General features: G+C 41.7%; 1 protein-coding gene and 2 long non-coding RNA genes across 4 annotated transcripts in view; 2 read left to right on the forward strand and 1 right to left on the reverse strand.

The window, feature by feature from the left end:
- The first annotated feature begins 9,672 nt into the window (after window positions 1–9,672).
- LOC111092663 lies at window positions 9,673–11,077 on the forward strand. Its single transcript, XR_005378988.1, has 2 exons — window positions 9,673–9,888; window positions 10,803–11,077. It is a non-coding gene; the product is annotated as an uncharacterized LOC111092663 (long non-coding RNA).
- A 3,512-nt stretch (window positions 11,078–14,589) lies between these two features.
- LOC119866147 lies at window positions 14,590–22,299 on the reverse strand. The gene is made up of 3 exons (XR_005379146.1): window positions 22,161–22,299; window positions 16,143–16,261; window positions 14,590–15,446 (listed from the first exon to the last, which is right to left on the reverse strand). It is a non-coding gene; the product is annotated as an uncharacterized LOC119866147 (long non-coding RNA).
- Window positions 15,133–22,578, forward strand: part of ANAPC5 (anaphase promoting complex subunit 5) — a 44,057-nt gene continuing 36,611 nt past the window's right edge. The window contains exons 1-4 of one of the 2 annotated variants that reach the window (XM_038575015.1): window positions 15,133–15,339; window positions 19,333–19,412; window positions 20,065–20,174; window positions 21,043–21,235. In XM_038575015.1, coding sequence (XP_038430943.1) covers window positions 15,133–15,339; window positions 19,333–19,412; window positions 20,065–20,174; window positions 21,043–21,235 — 590 coding nt within the window. The remainder of the gene's footprint in view (window positions 15,340–19,332; window positions 19,413–20,064; window positions 20,175–21,042; window positions 21,236–22,578) is intronic. The other variant, XM_038575016.1, reaches the window with a different exon arrangement.

The following is a 22,578-nucleotide window of genomic DNA, read 5'->3' on the forward strand; positions in this document are numbered from 1 at the left end:
ACAGAGAGAGGCAGACAAAGGCAGAGGGAGAAGGAGGCTCCCTGAGTGGAGCCCGATGCGGGACTTGATCCCAGGACCACAGGATCACGCCCTGAGCTGAAGGCAGAGGCTCAACCGCTGAGCCACCCAGATGTCCCTGCTTTGCCTTCATTATTTATTTTGATCCTCAGTCTCAGAAGTAGGGGAGACAGGTATTCTGTTTTCCATTGAAGAGGTAGTAAAAAAGCTAGTGACTACTTGGAAAGTCAAAAGTCACCCAGCTTATCAGTTTTTATTTTTATTTTTATTTTTTTCATTTTATTTATTTATTTTTTTGCTTATCAGTTTTTTTAAAGCTTTTCTTTTTTTTTTTCTTAAGATTTTATTTATTTATTCATGAGAGACACACACAGAGAGAGAGAGGCAGAGACCCAGGCAGAGGGAGGAGCAGGGAGCCTGATGTGGGACTCAATCCTGGGTCTCCAGGATCACACCCTGGGCTGCAGGCGGCACTAAACCGCTGAGCCACCAGGGCTGCCCTGCTTATCAGTTTTTAAATGCAATATAATAACAACTAATATTTATTATGGTTTGCTAAGTCCTAGGTACTATTCTAAGCACCGTACATGTATCTCCTTATTTAATGCTTATAATAATCCCTGAGGTTTGTACTGTTTGCATTCCCATTTTATAAACAAGAAAACTGAGGCACAGAGAATTAAGTAATTTGCCCAAAGTCCCGTGATAGTAAGTGGTGGGACCAGGTTCAAACCCAAGCCAGCTGCTTACAGGGCCCACACATCTAACCAGGTTCTGAAAAGTGGTAGATTCACAACAGACATTTCAGAAGGACGGAGATGTTGTATTTCAAACAGGTTAAGAGGAATCTACTATGGCCTGGTTTGCATGGTTCATATACCTAGAATTGGTTCCTATGCAGTGAGAGAAGAATCCTCAGGATTGATTGTCCAAAGAAATGCAGGATTCACAGACTCTTTGTTAATGATATTTAACTGCACTCCATTTGTAATATTCTGCATTTCTGATAACACACTTGCACTCAAGTGACAATTCTGTTTCCTCAGACTGTAAGCATCAAGGTGCAGATCTTAATGTCTGGTTTCTTGCCACCCAATATAGTGCTGTGTTTAAAATTGTTTTTTACCTTGTTGGCCAAGAGGAAACAAGGTAGGAAAAAGGACATAAAGAATCTGGGCTGTATTCTGCTACCAAATAGCTGAGTGACCTCCAGGTCTGGTTTTCCTCAACCTCTAGGCCTTGAGTTAATTATGAAAAGATTACCAGCAAGTAGCTTTTGTTAGAAAATGCAGAGTCATATACTTTGTTTATTGGGGTAAAATTCACATAACATAAAATTCATGATTTTTACTATTTTTATTTATTTTTAAAAGATTTCATTTATTTATTCATGAGAAACACAGAGGCGGGGACATAGGCAGAGGGAGAAGCAGGCTTCCTGTGGGGAGCCTGATGTGGGACTCAATCTCAGGACCCCAGGATCATGACCTGAGCTAAAGGCAGACACTCTACCAGTGGGGGCACCCAAGTGCCCCAATTTTTTTACCATTTTAAAGTGTACAATTCAGCAGCATTTAGAATATTCACAATGTTGGGCAACCATCAACACTGTCTGGTTCCAGAACATTTTCATCTGGATATGGAATACCCAGAGCAGCTAAATCCATAGAAATAGAAAGTGGATTAGCAGGGGCTGGGGGGAGGGAAACGAGGAGTAACTGTCTAATAGGCACAGTGTTTCCTTTTGGGGTGATGAAAATGTCACTGAACTATTCACTTAAAATGGTTAATTTCGTGTAATACTAATTTCACCTCAATTTTTTTTAAAAAAGTGGGAGAAAGTAAATGTAGCTTTGTCTAGTCAGAGGCAAAGCACTTCAAATATAGACAGAGATGATACGGATTGGTTAATGGGAAGAACTCCACGTGAGATCCAGCCCGAAGCCCCTGTTCCATCTACCATGCTGTACCCTGAGATTTTAAGAGTGGAGACCAGTTAGGCCATTCATCAGCTTTGTGTGATGGAACCTTCTCAAAGTATGACCAGAGGACTGGCAGGCTCAGCATCATCTGGGAGCTAGGTAGTCTTTCAGGATCCCCCACCGCCCCCAACTACCTGAATCAGAATCTGTATTTTGCCGAGCTTCTCAGGTCATTTGAATGCATCTTAAAATTTGAGAAGCACTCATTAGAATACTAAGGGGGTTCAGGCTATCCTGCTTTTGGCAACCCAATAAACATAACTGGACTTTTCTGCTGAAGATGCATTGTGGCATGATTGCTTGCTGAACTAGTTCCCAGCAGTCTTTTATTAGCATTCTCCCCTGAAGGCGCTGGAAAATTTATCCACCATCAAAAGACTTACCCATTCCTTTTGATGAACTCAGCTTCAGGGAAGAATAAGTCTGGACAATCCAAATCACCTACCAGGGGCTAGGAAAAAGTTGCAGTAGCTTCCAAATCAGCAAGGGAGAGACTGCCTTTGTATATGAGATGTGGCTGAGTATATTCAAGGAATTACATGTTTTAGAGTGCCACTTCTGAAGTGGATTCTAATTGGGTGGTTTTAAAGAGGCTGTTCCTTGGCCTGGAGTACCCTGCCTCTTTGTGATTTGAATCTGTCTGTAGCACTTGCTCAGTATTCCAAACTTGAAAATCAAAAGATAAAAGTCTACACAATGACACTATATTCTTCTAACTAATTTTATGGTAAAAGTTACTTGATTTAACTTTCTGTCAACAAAGAACCAATTGTTGGGGCACCTGGGTGGCTTCAGTGGTTGAGCATCTACCTTTGGCTCAGGGAGTGATCCCCGGGTCCTGGAATCAAGTCTCACATTGGGCTTCCTGCATGGAGCCTGCTTCTCCCTCTGCCTGTGTCTCTGCCTCTCTGTGTGTCTCTCATGAATAAATAAATAAAATCTTAAAAAAAAGAGAGAGAGATACCCAACCATTAACATATTTGACGAATATTTATCATATGACAATTATGTGCCAGATGCTGCTATACAGCAGTGGCCAAAACAAGGGAACTATAACAGGGTGACATAGAAGTTACCGCTGGGTTGTGATATGATAGTCAATTTTATTTTTTTCTGTTTTATCCTTCTTTCGTTTTTCAAGTTTTCTGCAATCATACATTATTTTGATAATTGGCAAAAATACAATGTTATGTAAACATTTTTTAGTAAGTCCAGGGTCAGGGATGCCTGGGTGGCTCAGTGTTTGAGCGTCTGCCTTTGACTCAGGGCATGACCTTGGAGTCCTGGGATCAAGTCCCACATCGGGCTCCCTGCGTGGAGCCTGCTTCTCCCTCTGCCTGTGTCTCTGCCTCTCTCTCTGTGTTTCTCATAAATAAATAAATAAATAAATAAATAAATAAATAAATAAATAACATTTAAAAAAAAAGTAAGTCCAATGTTGTATCAGTTTATTTATTTTATTTTTTATAGATTTTATTTATTTATACTTGAGAGACCAACTAAGCCACCCAGCCTCCCTTATTACAATTTTTCTACTGTTAAACCTACTTAAGTACTATATATCCTGATCAGGATAACAAGGTTAAGTATTAATATGCACCTGATAAAACAGTTGAACATGGAAATTGACCTTTCTGACTCTTCCTCGTGTATGCAAGAAGGAACCAGAGAGATTTTTCATGTGTGCCTTATGGAAGCCCACCCACATAGTTTGCAATAACACTACACATGTATAAATACACAGATATGCAGTCAAAATGATTGCAAAATGAAATAAGATACACTTCTGAAAAATTAAACTTGAGTCATTTAAAAAATCTTTTTATTTTTAAAAAAATATTTACTTATTCATGAGAGACACAGACTGAGAGAGAGAGAGGTAGAGACACAGGCAGAGAGAGAAGCAGACTCCCCACAAGGAGTCCAACGCAGGACTCTATCCTGGATCCCGGAATCACAACCTGAGCCAAAGGCAGGTGCTCAACTGCTGAGCCACCCAGGCAGCCCTAAAAAATCTTTTTAAAGTATAACTTTGTGGGGGTTACCTGGGTGGCTCAGTCTGTTAAGCGTCTGCCTTCAGCTCAGGTCATGATCCCTGGGTCCTGGGATCAAGTCCTGCATCATGCTCCCTGCTCAGCAGGGAGTCTGCTTCTCCCTCTACCCTTCACCCCCCTTATGATCTCTCTTTCACTCTCTCACTCTTTCAAATAAATAAATCTTTAAAAAAGTATAACTTGGAGTTAAATGTATAATCTAAGAGTGTATATTAATTATATACACTTTATAATTAATACACTTTGTATTAAATGTATAATCTAAAAGTGTATATTGTTTTAAATCGAGGTAAAATACACATAAGAAAATTCACCATTTTAAAATGTGCAATTAAATGGCATTTAGACATTTACTGTGCTGTGTGACCACCACCTCTGTCCAGTTCCAAAATATTTTCATCCCTCCCCCCAAAAAGAGGCCTTGCACCCATTAAGCAGTCACTCCCCTTTCTCTCTACCTCCAGCCCCTGGAAACAACCACTCTGCTTTCATCTCTATGGATTTGCCTATTCTGGATGTTTCATATAAATGGAATCATTTGTGTTCACCTCTGTTACCTTGTGTCATGTTTTCAAGGCTCATCCATGTCCTAACATGTATGTATCAGTTCTTCATTCCTTTTTGTGGATGACTAATATTCCATCACATGGACAGACCACATTGTGTTCATCCATCCACCAGGTGTTGGACATTTGGACTGTAACCGTCTTTTGGCTATTGTGAATGGTGCTGCTGTGAATATTCTATTCGTGTACAAGTTTTACAGGAATGTGTGTTATAATTCTCTTGGCTGTTTACCTAGGAGTGAAACCACTACCCCATATGGTAACTCTATGTTTAGCATTTTGAGGAACTGCCAAACTTTTCCATTCCTGCCAGTCATGCATGAGTGTTCCAGTTTTTCTACATCCTTGCCAACATTTGTTATTGTCTGTCTTTGGTTCTATCCCTCCTAATGGGTGTGAAGTGGAGTCTCATTGTGGTTGCCCCTATTTATGGCTCATCTGAACTAGACTGTGGCTTCCAGGAAGGCCTGAGCTGGATTTGTTTTGCTCATCACTCTTTTACCAGTTTCTGGCTAAGCGCCAGCATGTGCTAGATGACAGCAGACTATGTGATGAATAAGAATCTATAGCCACCATTATTTATGTCCTAGTCCTTCTAGATGTCTCCTCTGGCATTTATAAGTTTTGCTAGGGCTGGTCAGAAACATTGGTAGACATAAAGCAGTTGAGGGAGGCCTGGGTGGCTCAGCGGTTGAGCGTCTGCCTTTGGCTCAGGGCATGATCCTGGGGTCCTAGGGTTGAGTCCTGCATCGGACTCCCCACAGGGAGCCTGCTTCTCCTCTGCCTATGTCTTTGCCTCTCTCTTTTAACTTTTTATATTATTATTATTTTTTAAAGATTTTATTTATTTATTCATGAGAGACACACACACAGAGAAGCAGAGACATAGGCAGAAGAGAAGCAGGCTTCATGCAGGGAGCCCAATGTGGGACTCGATCCTGGCACCCTGGGATCACACCCTGGGCTGAAGGCAGACATTCAACCACTGAGCCACCCAGTGTCACCAAATCTTTTTTTAAAAAAAGAACATAAAGCAGTTGATAAAAGGAATGGTGTTAGAAGTGTTGAAGTTCCTAAATCTAGTTTTCAGTTCATAAATTCATTGCAATAATATTGATATCGGTTTTGGGAGAATTCTAAACTTTCGTTTGCTAATAAAGACATCAGTAATACTCTTGTCTATGAGATATTGACTGGGTTGAACAACAGATTTCCTGAATGCCTGTCCCAAGGGCTACCGTCCTCAAGGGCTGGAGGGTGGGTGTCTAGGTTGTAAGCACATCACATGGATTAGTTCACCTTTAAGACACTCTTAGAACAGATTCATCATTTCTCTGGGACAATGGCTTTCTTCTCTGAAACCTTTCTCTCTCCTTAAAGATGCTCATTCTTTTGCTCATTCATTGACAAAATGAAAATACAGAAGATGTGTTTCCTTCCTGTCTTTCCTTACACACACTGCAAATAAAATACCTGTTCAAAGAACTTAAGATAAACAGGATATTAGAAACTTTCTCTGGCAACTTAATTGCTTTTGTGGTTCAAGGCCATTAAGAGCTTGAATGTAGAGTGGAAGAATCATGCAGTTTTTAAGATTGAGTAATGCTCCGAAGTTCCAGAAACTTATGGGAATGATGACCTCCAGTGCTTTGGCTGGGAAGCATAAAACCACTTTGAATTTTCCAATACACCCGGCTTGACAAGGATCAGTTAATCACTCCCTTAAGCTTTATTTTTTAAAGATTTTATTTATTTATTTATTAATGAGAGAGAGAGAGAGAGGCAGAGACACAGGCAGAGGGAGAAGCAGGCTCCATGCAGGGAGCCTGACCCGGGACTCGATCCCAGGACTCCAGGATCATGCCCTGGGCTGAAGGCAGGTGCTAAACCACTGAGCCACCCGGGGATCTCCTCCCTTAAGCTTTATTTATTTTTATTTATTTATTTATTTATTTATTTATTTATTTATTTATTTATTTATTTATTTTTCCCTTAAGCTTTAGATCAAGTACACACTATATCCTGAACTCTAGTAGAAATAGGCATGTTCTTAGACACTAAATATGACATGCTATGGATCTGTTTCCAATTCGTTCTGATCAATCTCTGAGATTCCAAAGTTAGGTTCTGACTTTGGTTTCTAACATTAGGAAGTTTTATTCACAGCTGGTCACAATATGAAGTGCGATATATTTGGAGGAAAGAAAAAGAATGAAATGCTAAATCTAAAATTATTCAATTTAGGTCATGCTGTGGACTAAATTATGTGTCCCCCAAATTCACCTGATGATGAGCATGTGAAAGTATTTGGAGGTAATTAAGGTATGATGATGTTATGAGGGTGGGGTCCTCACGACAGGATAAGATCCTTCCTTCTAAGAGGAAACACCAGAGAGTTCTCTCTATTTCTGCCATATGAGGACATACTGAGAAGGTGGCCATCTGCGAGCCAAGAAGAGAGCTCTCACCAAAAACTGAATCAGCTGGCATCTTGATCTTGGGCTTCCCAACCTCCAGAACTCAGAAAAAACCCTGTCTATGGCATTTTGTTATGGCAGCCTGAGCGAACTAGATAGCTCATACATCTATTTATATAATTGTTTGGTAAGATTAAAAACACAAAAATCAGATCTATTCCTCTTGGATCCAGTTTTCCCTTTGCCTAAATAACCAAGGTCTAAGTATGGACTCCAAGAGGATGAGAAGGGACTGCTTCTAGTAGATAGCACTTTAGTCCAAATTCTTTCCCTGTATCATCACTTGTCATCATGTGACTTTGTAGCTCCTCTTGCTTAAGAGGCAGAGCCTATTTCCTGACCTGCGCTAGCCTTGAGCCTTATGCTTCAGCTAATAGAATGTGGAGTGAGTACCGATGTGTCCTACCACTGGACTGAGGACTGTAGGGTGTACTTGTCTCTACTTTCTTGCATACATGAAAACATTCTTTGGGGTAGCCTGCTAGAGGAAGAGAGACACATAGAGCCACTCCAGGTGTCCTAGTCACAGCCACTCCAGAACATCCAGTCAGCCAGCCCTGAGATCTGTGATCTAGCTCCAGCAAGATTAACGGAGCTCCTAGCCTACCACCTCAGATGTGTGAGCAAACATGTTTCTTATTCTACGTTGGAAGTTTTATAATTGTTACACAGCATTATTATTGCAGCAGGGAACTATACACTACCACTATTTGGCACTGGATATTCATCAAACATCAGTGATCCAGAAACTCTTGCAAACTAAAACACATGCAATTTTTACAAACCAAGGATTTAACAACCTGCAAAGAAGGAAAAGCAATGAACAAATACAGTTTCTGCTTCTATTACAGAAAGCAGCTATTTCTACTGGAAACTGCCATTTAGTCAAGTATTGAGAGTAAGTCAGGGTATCTTCAAAGAAATGAAAATTATGAGTGTAAAATGTACTCATATACTAATGAAAATTACATAATGTATTTTACCTTTCAATTATTAGCACTAAGAGATATTTGAATTGGGTTCAAGCAAGCAAATGATGATAGTTGAGAGGAGAAGCATAAACTCACCCCCCCCCCCAGCTAATTCATTTGTTTATTGATTCTTCGAATTGCAGATGGTGATGTTTCCTTTGGATGAAACAAGAGGTCCAGAGACAACTAGAGTTTCTTTCCCCAGAGAATGAGGTCAATTCAGGTCATGAGCTTTGAGAAACTGGAATGTTACCTTGGGTCTAGAAATACTTAGTGATGCTTGCCAGGCTAGTGATCAAGTTTCCTCAGCAGCTCAGTTAATGACTCAGAACTTTCTGTATTAATTGAGCCCTGAGACTCTACATGACTCTCTCAAAGTCGGGGCTCATTTTATTTAATAGGAGATATTTTCTTCTCTCACAGCTGGATTTTCTTGGATTATCAACAGAGATTGTTTACACATGTACACAGGAGACCTGGTTCACACAGTACATTTTCCTTGCTCAGGGCGATCAGAGCAATTATCTACTTCCTCTAACAAGATGTCTTAGAATTGCACAACCACCACAGTTAGGGTTTGTCATTTTCAGAAGTTTTGGAACTGATCAGCAGGTAGAGCATGTGTTCTGTGACACTGCTGGCTTTCCATCTGCTGTGTGAGCTGCAGATGATGTGCTGACACTTAGCTGCTGGAGAGCTACTGCCTAATGAGCAATGGGGAAAATTGGTTCTATTTGGCACACTTCTACTTGGGGTGTACAGTGTTCAGAGATACAGAAAATCATGAGTACAGTCACCCATTACTCAAAATAACTTAAAACATCTTCCATAATTACTCAGTTCTTTCATAGTCATGACATTGCTAATCATGACTCCTGATTAAATAACAAGCTGAGTTCCTGATGCTCATTAAGATGCAGAGGCCACCCTCGTTCATTGCTGGTAGGAATGTGAAGTGGTGGGGCCACTGTGGAAGAGTCTGGCAGTTCCTAAAAAAGTTAAACATAGAGTTACCATATGACCCAGAAATTCCACTACTAGGTATATACCCAAAAGAATTGAAGACATCTGTTCACACAAAAACATGTACGTGAATGCTCACAGCACCATAATTCACAATAGCTAAGTAGTAGAAACAACTTAAATGTCCATTGACAGGTACAGAAAATTAAATGTAGTCTATCTTTACAATGGATTAGTATTCAGCCATGAAAAGGAATGAAGTATTGACATATGCTACAACATGGATGAACCTCAGAAACATTAGGCTAAAATGAAAGAAGCCAACACAAATGGCCACAGATTGTATAGTTTCATTTATATGAAGTGTCCAGAATACACAAATTTATACAGAGAGAAAGAAGTTTAGTGGTTGCCAGGTGTTAGGGTGAGGGGGGACAGTGAGTGCTAATGGGTCTGGGGTTTCATTCTGGGGCCATTAAAATGTTCTGGAATTAGATGTTCTAGAATTAGATGCTTGCTGATTCTTTTCCCATCCAATCCAAACCTTTGATTGTAAATGTGACTATCCCAGATTCTAGGGAAGACTAAGTGGCTGCCTGAACCACAGAACTAGTTAGTTTTCAAAGCCAAGACTAGATCCTGGGGGGGTGGGGGGGGTTCTGATTCTCAGGTCAACTTTCCTCTTGTTTCATCAATTGAACACATTTGAATCATATTTTCTCTGATTGGCAGGAGAGTATTTGGTGACTGGGGAAGCAAGGGGGACAGTCACTGAATACCACATAAAATGAGAAAGGCTCAAATACCCACCATTTGCTTCAAAGTGGATGGAACTGGAAGGTATTATGCTGAGTGAAGTAAGTCAATCGGAGAAGGACAAACATTGTATGTTCTCATTCATTTGGGGAATATAAATAATAGTGAAAGGGAATATAAGGGAAGGGAGAAGAAATGTGTGGGAAATATCAGAAAGGGAGACAGAATATAAAGACTCCTAACTCTGGGAGACGAACTAGGGGTGATGGAAGGGGAGGAGGGCGGGGGGTGGGGGTGACTGGGTGATGGGCACTGAGGTGGGCACTTGACGGGATGAGCACTGGGTGTTATTCTGTATGTTGGTAAATTGAACACCAATAAAAAGAAATTTATTATTTTAAAAAAAAGATGAGAAAGGCTCATATAGGAACAAATCAAGGAGCCTGAAGCTTTTTCTGAGGGCTAAACAGGTCTGGCAGGATAAATTGCTTTTAGAATTTTCAATTATAGGGGATCCCTGGGTGGCGCAGTGGTTTGGCGCCTGCCTTTGGCTCAGGGCGTGATCCTGGAGACCCGGGATCGAATCCCACATCAGGCTCCCGGTGCATGGAGCCTGCTTCTCTCTCTGCCTGTGTCTCTGCCTCTCTCTCTCTCTCTCTCTCTCTCAATCTGTGTGTGACTATAGTAAATAAATAAAAAATTTTAAAAAAAAAGAATTTTCAATTATATATTAATAAAGATGATCTTGGTTGCAAGAGCCAAAAACCTTCCTCAATCAAGCTAAAGCAAACAAACTTTTGTTGCCCCAAACGAAACAAATATTTGCTCATTTTTGTGGTTGGGTGATTATCTGCTAGGAAAGCTGATACAGTAGAAGGATGAGCTGCAAGAACTATGATCTCAAGGTAGAAACAGAAGTCAATGGACCATAGCTGTCTATTTCTTTCTCCCCTCTCATCTACCTCAATTCTGCTTGTTTCTCTTTGCAAATCAGCCTTGTTCTCTCTTCCTACAGGTAGACTTTTTTTCCCCTGGCACCAGGGAATATGGCATCAAAAGCCCTGTTGGCAAACCCAAGACAAAGAGGGAACTTTTTTCTCCACCGTCCATACAGCAAACCTTGGAAAAGGATCTGATTGGCTGTGCCAGAGCCTTATACCTATCTCTATATTCAGAAGGGCATGCTCTGTAATAATTTGCTCAGATCAAAGGCAACACATTTTGGGGGATGATAGTAGAGAATGCTCAACAGACAAAATAAATAAACCTAACTCCACTACCAGTTATAAATCCTTACTTCTTTTATTGACTTGGAGGGCTGCTTTGAAATGTGAAAGGTGAAAAAGATCTGCATTCAGTTTTCATAAAGTGAGGGAGGTCAACCACACATCTATAACAGCATGTTCTTCCTGGTCTCCTGGAGATAGACACTGACTTGTCTCATCAGGGATTTTTTTTTAAGATTTATTTATTTATTGGGATCCCTGGGTGGCGCAGCGGTTTGGCGCCTGCCTTTGGCCCAGGGCGTGATCCTGGAGACCCGGGATCAAATCCCACATCGGGCTCCCGGTGCATGGAGCCTGCTTCTCCCTCTGCCTGTGTCTCTGCCTCTCTCTCTCTCTCTCTGTATCTGTCATAAATAAATAAAATATTAAAAAAAAAAGATTTATTTATTTATTTATTTATGAGAGAGAGAGAGAGAGAGAGAGAGAGAGAGAGAGGCAGAGACACAGGCGGAGGGAGAAGCAGGCTCCATGCCAGGAGCCCGATGCGGGACTTGATCCCGGGACTCCAGGATCGTGCCCTGGGCCAGAGGCAGGCGCTAAACCGCTGAACCACCCAGGGATCCCCTCATCAGGGATTTTTGACTTGTGACCTATGCCACTTTTTTTTCTCTATGAGGTCAAGTAACTGTTTTATATATTCACTGCTGTATCCCTAAGCACTTAGCACAATGTCTGGCACATAATAGATATTCAAAATTATTTGTGGAGTGAATTTTAAGGATTTGAAGCACACCTGACTCAAAAAAATCTTGGCAATAATGAGCACATACCAGATGCCAGGTGCCTATGTCAGAAATTGAGACTGCAGAGATTGAAAACACAAATCTGACGCCCACCTTTGAGGCACTCACAGTCCATCAGAGGAGCAAACAGAACATACATGTAATAAATGGGGCTTGCACAAAGTGCTATGAAACTGTCACATAACCTTAGAGAAGATGATGGTATAATACATCCCTAAGAGTTAAAGTGTTTTCAGAATTTTAATAGGATTTAAGCATGTTCTTAAAATCAAATATATACAGATGGAAACAGAAGTTGGAACTTCTGTTTCCAACCCAAATGCTGGCAGGTGAAGCTGCGTCAGTGGGTAAAGTAGGGTAAATGGGTGACACAAACTGCCTTTTTAAAAAAGATTTTATTTATTTATTTGAGATATATATATATATATATGTATGTATATACATATATATAGAGAGAGTGTGTGCGCACAAGCTGGGGAGGGCCAGGGGAAGAACCTGCGATCATGACCTGAGCTAAAGGCAGGTGAATCAACTGAGCCATGCAGGCGCCCCTCAGTATGCCTTTACATTAAAAAAGGGGGAGGGGTGCTTACAAAAATAAACTGAGGCAAAGAAGTTATTTGCATAAGACATTTCCTGTGAAAAGTCAGTTTCCCCTTTTACAAATAAGTAACAGTTACTGAGATACTGTATGTGATAAAATGTACAGAGTTGTATGTCAAATATATATGTAATTGTGTGTCTCAGGTACACAGAGCTGTGAAGATATAGAATTAAGGGTTTTTATTCCAAGCTACCAATACTTCTTTTCCAGCACAGTAATTTAGTCTGCCTCCTTTCCTGTTTTTGTGAACTAAGGCCATATATTCATTCATTAGTCCTTAAACAAATAGTGATCGAGACACAAAGGCAAGGCACTGGGCACAGTGACTGTGTGTGAGTGTGTAGCCAAAGTTGAATAGTCATGGTTTTTCTTCCAGGGGTCACAGAGACAACTACAGAAGGCAAGTCAATATTCATAATAATCGGGCTACAGATAAGTGTCTTGGGAGAGATACAAATGGATGGAAGGGGAATTGTAAAAAATCAGTTTGAAAATATTGTCTAGGGATTGATTTTGCAGGGCTACGAATGTCAGACTAAAACATCTTGTAGTTTATGGGGCAGGAAACGAAAGTGGTATCACCTCCTATTTCCAGTAAAGATGCAAGGCCACTTGCAACCTGACTTGTCTATCTCCAAATGGCATTTGTGAAATAGAGAAAAAAATGCTTCCTTGGGTATTTTTTTTAAAGATTTATTTTATTTTAAAGATTTTATTTATTTATTCATAAGAGACACACACACACACACACACAGAGGTAGAGATACAGGCAGAGGGAGAAGCAGGCTCCATGCAGGTAGCCCAATGTGGGACCCAATCCCAGATTCCCAGGATCAGGCCCTGGGCTGAAGGCGGCGCTAAACTGCTGAGCCACCCAGGCTGCCCTAAAAATTTATTTATTCATGAAAGACACAGAGAGAGGCAGAGACATAGGCAGAGGGAGAAGCAGGCTCCCTGCGGGGAGCCTGATGTGGAACTCGATCCCAGGACCCCGGGATCACCACCTGGGCCAAAGGCAGACGCTCAACAGCTCAGCCGCTTAGCCATGCAGGTGCTCTCAAATATGAATTTTATTTTTTTAGTATTTTTAGTATTTTTGTATATTTTTTATTGGAGTTCGACTTGCCAACATATAGCATAACACCCAGTGCTCATCCCGTCAAGTGCCCTCCTCAGTGCCCGTCACCCAGTCACTCCCCCAACCCCCCCACCTCCCTCCCCTTCCACCACCCCTTGTTCGTTTCCCAGAGTTAGGAGTCTCTCATGTCCTGTCACCCTCTCTGATTTTTCCCACTCATTTTCTCTCCTTTCCCCTATAATCCCTTTCACTATTTTTATATTCCCCAAATGAATGAGACCATATAATGTTTGTCCTTCTCTGACTTACTTCACTCAGCATAATACCCTCCAGTTCCACCCACGTCGAAGCAAATGGTGGGTATTTGTCGTTTCTAATGGCTGAGGAATATTCCATTGTATACATAGACCACATCTTCTTTATCCATTCATCTTTCGATGGACACCGAGGCTCCTTCCACAGTTTGGCTATTGTGGACATTGCTGTTAGAAACATCGGGGTGCAGGTGTCCCGGCGTTTCATTGCATCTGTATCTTTGGGGTAAATCCCCATCAGTGCAACTGCTGGGTCGTAGGGCAGGTCTATTCTTAACTCTTTGAGGAACCTCCACACAGTTTTCCAGAGTGGCTGCACCAGCTCACATTCCCACCAACAGTGCAGGAGTGTTCCCCTTTCTCCACATCCTTCACAAAAGACTTGATCTTTGACCTCTTGGTGATTTTTCTTCTTGCCCATGGCAGCTGTCACTTTTCAGGGATAGCGGTCAATTCCGGCCACCAGAGCATGGCTGTAGGGACGGTCTGAGGTGCCCTCATCACTGTTCTTCAGGATGATCGCTTTTGTCGGAGTAGCTTCCGGCCAGGACCAGCACCACCTTCCGGGGTTTCATGAACTTGCCCATCTCGACCGCAGCCACTCGAGCTTACAGCAGAAAGGAAGCTCAAATACGAATTTTAAAGGTGTAAATTTTCTTCTTCGTGTAAATTTTCTTCTTCTTCTTCTTCTTTTCTTTTTCTCCTTCTTCTTCTTCTTTTTAAGATTTCATTTATTTATTCATTCATGAGAATCTCACAGCGAGAGAGAGAGAGGTGGAGACACAGGCAGAGGGAGAAGCAGGCTCCATGCAGGGAGCCTGACCTGGGACTCGATACCGGGACCCCAGGATCAGGCCCTGGACTCAAGGCGGCGCTAAACCGCTGAGCCACCTGGGCTGCCCCGAATTCTGCTGCTTTTAAACAGAATTGTTTCAAAATTCAATTTTAACTGTTTTTAATTAAACAGATGGGCAGGTCCTCCACCCACCCCAACCTGAGCCATTCAGCCCCAGGCCCCCGAGCATCCATCATCTATCTCCCTTCTACAGTCCGACCCCAAGTCTCCCGGGAACCTAGTTGTTCCGCTGGAGTTTCTGTAGGGGACTCCGTCTTTAAGTGCACCGTCTTTGCCCCGCCCTGCACAGCACCCCCGGACATTCTGATTGGCTGTAGCCTTCCCATGTGCTCTGGTCTGGCTTCTCTGATTGGCCGACGGCTCACCGCGAACAAGGATTACCCGTTTCCTGGGCTACAGCGAGGGTGAGCGGAGGCCTAGGAATCCCGGTAGCTGGCGGGCTTCTGACTTAGTCCGGGGGCGCCATGGCCAGCGTCCACGAGAGCCTCTACTTCAACCCCATGATGACCAATGGGGTCGTGCACGCCAACGTGTTCGGCATCAAGGACTGGGTGACGCCGTATAAGATCGCGGTGCTGGTGCTGCTGAACGAGATGGGCCGTACGGGCGAGGGCGCCGTCAGCCTCATGGAGCGGCGGAGGCTCAACCAGCTGCTCCTGCCGCTGTTGCAGGTGAGCGGCCCCCATCGGCTCCCGCTCATCCAGCATGCCTCTCCTGAGCACATGCTCCGTGCCGGCGGCACGAGTGTTTCTCGGATACTCTTTAAGCCCTGGAGGTCCTCAAAAAAAAAAAAAAAAAAAAGGAGTCAATACCACCTGCTCACAATGAGTACTTACCATCCGTCTGGCAGGTGATTTCCATGCATTTTTTGCAGGTTCCTGTTTGGCTCTAGCATTTATTTAGCTAAGTGATGGGGGGAGGAATTCTTTTCTAAGATCCACCCATCTTTTTTTTTTTAAAGCTTTTATTAAAAAAATAAAGCTTTTATTTATTTATTCATGATAGACACACACAGAGAGAGAAGCAGAGACACAGGCAGAGGGAGAAGCAGACTCCATGCAGGGAGCCTGATGCAGGATTTGATTCCGGGTCTCCAGGCATCACGCCCTAGGCTAAAGGCAGGCACTAAACCGCTGAGCCACCCAGGGATACCTATCTTTTTTTTTTTAAAGTATTAATTTACTTAACACACACACACACAGAGGCAGAAACGTAGGCAGAGGAAGAAGCAGGCTCCCCGCAGGAAGAAACAGTTAAAATGGGACTTGATCCCAGGACCTTGGGACCACGACCTGAGCCAAAGGCAGATGCTCAGCCACTGAGCCACCCAGGCAACTCCTTCACTCCTGTCTTCTGTAGAAAAGGGGCTACACCAGTCCTGAGCGTTGGAGTCAGGTGAATCGGGGAGGCTCCCAGAGGACCAGAATAAGTAATGGTAATGATCTAAAACTGACAGCCAACCTTGAACACTTACTGTTTGCTAAGCACGTAACGTGTCTCCTTTCATTTCGCAGACTCAGGTGATAGCTTCAGCAGTTACTAGCTGTGTGACTGGGGCAAGTTCCATAACCTACTTGGGTCTCTGTTTTCTCTCTGTAAAATGGGGACAGTAATAGAAACTGTGTTGTAGGATGGCTGTATTAAATTAGAAGACCAGGGCACCTGGGTGGCTCAGTGGTTGACATCTGCCTTCAGCTCAGATCGTGAGGTCCTGGGACCGAGTTCCGCATCAGGGTCCCCACAGGGAGCCTACTTCTCCCTCTGCCTACGTCTCTGCCTGTGTCTCTCATGAATAAATAAAAATCTTAAAAAAAAAAAAGAAGATCCATGGAAAGCATGTCACAGTTTGTGGCACATAGTAAAGTGCTCAGTGTTAGCTATTGTCATTTGAATGGGGTCTCATAGAGCATATATCTTCTTTTATATTTGTTGTGGTTTTTCTCGTTCATTTGTGTGATTTTATGACTCATGTCTCTCCTCTTCTAAGCTACTATGAGGGCAGTGTTTTATCCTACTTTTGTTCACTCTTGAATCCCCAAAGCTTAGTAGAGTGCCGTAAATAAAAGTGTGGAGTAAGTGATATGGGACATACCCTTTTGTGACAGATGCGTGTATTTAGGTGAATGGGGAGGACTCAGAGGAAGAGGAGAGTTAAGCTGGAACTTGCAGGATGAGCAGCGGTGGCAGAAACAAAGATCTAAGGTCCTGGGCCCCCACATTATCAATATGCTTGATAAACGGCTTTTTAAAAAATGATTTTATTATTTATTTGAGAGAGAGAAAGAGCAAAGGAGAGCGAGAGGAAGAAACCGGTTCCCCACTGAGCAGAGAGCCCCATGCAGGGCGCTATCCCAGGACCCAGGATCATGACCCAAGCCCAAGACAGATGCTGAACCTACTGAACCACCCAGATGGCCCAGGGACTTTTTTCTTTTCTTTCTTTCCTTCTTCTTCTTCTTTTTTTTTTTTTTTAAAGATTTATTTATTTGAGAGAGAGGGAGAGAGAGCATGTTGAGCAGGGGGAGGGGCAGAAGGAGATTAAGCTCAAGACCTTAAGATCATGACCTGAAACCAGGAGTCTGCTACTGACTGAGCCACCCAGGTGCACCTAAACAGCTTTTTAAAAATATATCACCCAGGGACGCCTGGGTGGCTCAGTGGTTGAGCGTCTGCCTTTGGCTCAGTGTGTGATCCTGGAGTCCCGGGATCGAGTCCCACATCGGGCTCCCTGCATGGAGCCTGCTTCTCTCTCTACCTCTCTCTCTGTGTGTCTCTCATGAATAAATAAATTTTAAAAAATCCCACAAAATATTTAAATATATATATACATATATATATATATATATCACCCATATTAATTGGGGGAGAGAAAGAATACTGAGAACACAGAGATTAAGTGGCTTGCCTGGTTGGTTGAATATAAGTAATGGGGTCTTTACTTGTAGCTCCCAGTCTTAGATGCATTACTATTATTATAAGTGTATTTTCCTAGTCCATTATTGAAATAAAAGTCATAATACTGAAAGATTTGGTACTAGAGAAAAGAAACAAAATAGTACTCGTGTTTAACTCACACATCTTTCTGTCTTTGCTCGTGTGTTTTTTTTTTTTTTTCTGTCTGAAATTCTCCTTTGTGGTTCTTTGGCTAAATACTATGTGATCTAGAAACATTCCCGTCAGACTTCCAATTCCTTTGTTTAAGGTTCGGCTTTACACATTAGTTAATTTTTAAAAAAACTAGTTAATTTTTAATTACTCAACTAATATACAAAGATCATTGTAAAAACTTCAGCTGATACTAAAATTGATGGAGTTATGGTTCTACATGTCATCCAACCCTTTTCCCCTCTCAGAGATTATCACTGTTATGTTTATTCATTCAACTATTTGTGGAGTCACAGGTCAGAACAGATCTTTCTAGACCTTTTGCGAAATCCATGTGTATATAAATAGGTAGATGCATATGAATGTAAGGATAGGTATGTATCCTTTTTATTTAATTTTGCTTAAATTTATTTTTTATTTTTATCTTTTTAAAAGTTTTATTTATTCATGAGAGACACAGAGAGAAGCAGAGACACAGGCAGAGGGAGAATCTGGCTCCCTCTGGGGAGCCTGATGTGGGACTCGATCCCAGGACCCTGGATTCACGACCTGAGCCAAAGGCAGATGCTCAACCACCTAGTCACAGGCGCCCCATAATTTTGCTTAAGTTAAAAAAAATTTTTTTAAGTAAATAAAATTCTATTCTACAGCTTGCTCCTTTCACTTAACCAGTCTTGGAGATCTTTCCACGTCAGCACATTTGAATAGAGCCACTTCATTCTTTTTTAACAGCTGCATTATATTCCACAATAAGAAAAGAAACAACTCATATTAAATATAAACAACTCCTAATATTAAGTAAATTTACAACATATTATAAGTTATAGATAACTATTGATGGGCTTCTAGATTCTTTTCAGTTTTTCATCATTTCAAACAATGCATGCCAAATATACCTTCCCCAGAATTGAATTGCTTTCCACATCTAAAATTGGCATATATAGTATCAACTTACTCTCTAAAAAAGATCCAGTGTTTAGTTTTAAACCTCAATTGGATTGTATAATCTTGACAGCCAAGGTTGCATACTCTGTCTTTGCTGGTACCTTTTACGGACTTGGGCATATAGTATATCTGCCTACTTTACAAGGTTTTGGGAAGGATCAAATGAGATTGTGAAAAAATAGGATTCCTGTGTTTGAATAATGCTTTCCAGTCTACAAAGCACGTTGCCTTTTCTTACTCTTTCTTTGTCATAAACAAGGGAGATGGTTATGATTGTCTACGTTTTATTGATAAAGGAAACTAGCTTTGCCATGATTACAAAATAATAAAAAGGAACTCCAGGTCCTCAGAATACAGTCTATGCTTTGTTTCCATTTTTAAACCTTTGCCCCAGCTAACCAAGAATGGTTTGCAGATTTGAAGTATTCCTTTAGCGTTTTATTTATTTATTTTTCCTTTCCTTTAGCGTTTTAGATAGTTGTTTTCCTGATTTGAGATTTCACATTTGGAATGATTGTTAAAGCAGAGGGGTTGATAAATGAATTCGTGTTTACAGTATATCATTCTCCAGCTCCTTAAAATTTATCTATGCCCTCCTTGTCTTCTTTACCCAGGGCCCAGATATTACACTGTCTAAACTGTACAAGTTAATTGAAGAATCTTGTCCCCAGCTGGCAAATTCAGTACAGATCAGGTAAGCTTCCTTTCCTTCTGGATATGTGAAAATATGTTTATGTAGATGAAAATTAGAAAAATGTACATGGTAATGAGTTCTCTAAAAATATATCTTTGTTACTCTCCCTTGTTTTTCTATGTACTGTACTTTTTTTTTGAAAAATGGTTAACATTAAACATTCTGTTTCAATTTTTTTTTTAAAGATTTTATTTATTTATTCATGAGAGACAGAGAGAGAGGCAGAGACACAGGCAGAGGGAGAAGCAGGCTCCATGCAGGGAGCCTGACCCGGACTCATCTCTGGTCTCCAGGATCAGGCCCTGGGCTAAAGGTGGCGCTAAACCACTGAGCCACCCAGGCTGCCCTGTTTCAAATTTTATTTTTCTATATGGATCTACCTTGTTCTTCTTAGTCGTTGCAAAGCATTTCATTTTTGCTGGTTGATGTGCTACTTTGACAAATTTTATGATCAAGGATACACGAGCAGTGACGCTTTTTAGAATAAAGAGAGTGACATTCTGGATTGTCAAGTTTGTTTTATGTGTCACCATTTTTATGAATTTCTGAATTGCTCTTAAAATAGATTTATTGGAGATAATTGTGGAATATGAAACATGAGAAGATGTTCAGAGGGACTTCCTAAAATACGCACCTCAATTTTCTCATTCAGAATCAAACTGATGGCTGAAGGCGAATTGAAGGATATGGAACAATTTTTTGATGACCTTTCAGATTCTTTTTCTGGAACTGAACCAGAGGTTCACAAAACGAGTGTAGTAGGTATGAAGCTCTTCTAAGGAGAGCAGAAAATGTTTTCATTGAAATGAGCAGCTTGCTTAATCACATGTATCATTACTCTGCCATATCTGAACAAACACAATGGGGTGTTGGACATGTTTTAATTTATATTTATTGCCTTGCCATTTTGTCCTATGTTTAAGTGACTGTCTTGTGGAAAATCATCTTCTGTTTTGTCTATAATAGTCCAATTATTAGCTCTGGTCCTGGGGGCATTTAGGGTTTCAGAGCTCTTTTTCACAGTTCTCTGGATTCCTTGTCTGCATTGTACGACAGTAAGTCAGGGTCGCCAACTAAACTTTTATGAAAAGAGGTAAGTAAGAATATATTATTGCTATAGCTTATAAAATGAGGGCATACATGAAATTTCTTGAGGCTTGTCTATTAGCTTTCTATCCATGCTCCATCCATTTGGCTTTTTTGCGTGGTAGTTTTTATGTTATTCAGCATCAGCTATTATATTGATCTCCTGTGTGCCAGGCTCTGGACTTAAAAGATAGACAGGGACCTTCTTATGGAGATCACATACTGGTAGGGTGGGGCCAGATGGTAAAAAGTAAACAAATAAATGAAATAATTTCAGATAGTTCCATCAGCCACGAAAAAAACATATTGGATGGGTAAAGATGATGGAGTGTAGGGGGTAGAGGGTGAGGTGAGGACTGAACCCTGAATAAGAAGAGGAAATTAGTTTTGTAAAAGATGGGGGAAGAACATTCTAGGTGGAGGGAATAGCAACTGCAAGTGTCTTCTTTTTGATTCTTTTGAAGGAAGAATTGCAAGAAATAGTTTCCACTTTGTGTAGCCTGGATTTCAGTTAATGCTTCACCTGTGTTTGTCTGTACTGTAGGTTTGTTTCTGCGCCACATGATCTTGGCCTACAGTAAGCTTTCTTTCAGTCAAGTGTTTAAGCTGTACACCGCACTTCAACAGTACTTCCAGAATGGTGAGAAAAAGACAGTGGAGGATGCTGATATGGAACTGACCAATAGAGAGGAGAGTGAAAGAAAAATGGAAAAAGAAGAACTTGATGTATCTATAAGGTAACTTGGGTTTTTCCAATAGGCATCCCTTTCCTGTGAAATAATATAATTATAGGCACAGTAAATCCTCATTCAGAATTCATGTGCTGCCTGCTATGATTTTGCCCCTTCAGATCTAAGAAGTTGACCCATATGGGCTGTATCACTGGGCTCCCTGCCTTCTGATTCCTGATGGGGAGGCACTAAGGGCTAAGAAGAGTGGGGTCAGGCTGTGATCTGCTGGCTCCCTTCCTTCAGGGTCATGGTGGACTGGCTGTTGGGTCACAGCTTCTGTGACCTGGTCCTCTCTGCATTCTTCTGGGGTCTGGGAACTAGGACAATGTCCCAGGCCTGGGGTGTAAGGTACCCCATGGTTACCAGTCCTGGGGACTGTATTGTTCCTTATGGCTTCTCTGTCTCCTGCCCCTAGTTTCACAAGCTCCTTCCAAATCCCACCATTTAAATACGCCATTTGTTTCCTGCTGGGACCCTGACCAGTAGTGTTCCTTATGTCACAGTTGATTCATTCAGTGAAAATGTATGGTGTGCCTATTAAAGTTTAAGCAGTGGGGGACATGGTGCCCCTGTTCACCTAGTTGTTCAAGCTCAAAACTTAGGAGTGTCCTTGGTTTCTCCCGGCAGCCTAGTTGTTCTTCCACAATAGTCTGGACTTAGTTCACTTGTCTGTATCACTACAGCTGCCCCTGCAGCCCCAGCATCAAATCTCTACTTCTATAGCCTCCTTGTTGGCCTCTTTGCCTTCACTCATGTTTCCCTGCAATCTGTTTTTCATGTAGCATCCAAGGGAAACCTCATGAGCGTAAATCATACCATGGCACCCTTCTGCCCCAAACCCTCAGTGACTACTGTTCTTGGAGTTTAGACCCAAATCCAAGCTTTTCATGGCCTCCATGCCTGTGTGATCTGGCCCCATCATCTTCTCTACCTCTTGCTCCTTGCTCTCTGCTTAACTCTCAGCAGTCCAGCTGCTCGGGCTTGGTTTCAGCTTCATGAGTACTCCACACTGCTGTGGGCTTCTGATTTCAGCTCTAGTGTCATCACACAGGCCTTCTGTGACCACATATCTGAAGTAACCACCGTTCCAAATACTTCTGGCTTCTTTAGTTCCTTCATGACTCTCCTCATTAAGTAACTTGTTATGTTTATTGCTTAGTCCTTTGTATCTATGTCTTCTGCCTTGGCACCCCTTTGGATCTAAGACCCTTCTCCATCTTGCTTCATTGCATTTTTACCAGGGCTTAGTTTAGTGCCTGCCTCCTAGAATGTCTGTGAATATGTGCTGGATGAATAAATGAATGCAGAGAATCAACATAGGCAGCCTGTCACCCATACTGGTGAGTGGT

The sequence above is a fragment of the Canis lupus genome, chromosome 26, assembly GCF_011100685.1.
Source record: "Canis lupus familiaris isolate Mischka breed German Shepherd chromosome 26, alternate assembly UU_Cfam_GSD_1.0, whole genome shotgun sequence".
In the NCBI taxonomy this organism is placed as follows: domain Eukaryota; kingdom Metazoa; phylum Chordata; class Mammalia; order Carnivora; family Canidae; genus Canis; species Canis lupus.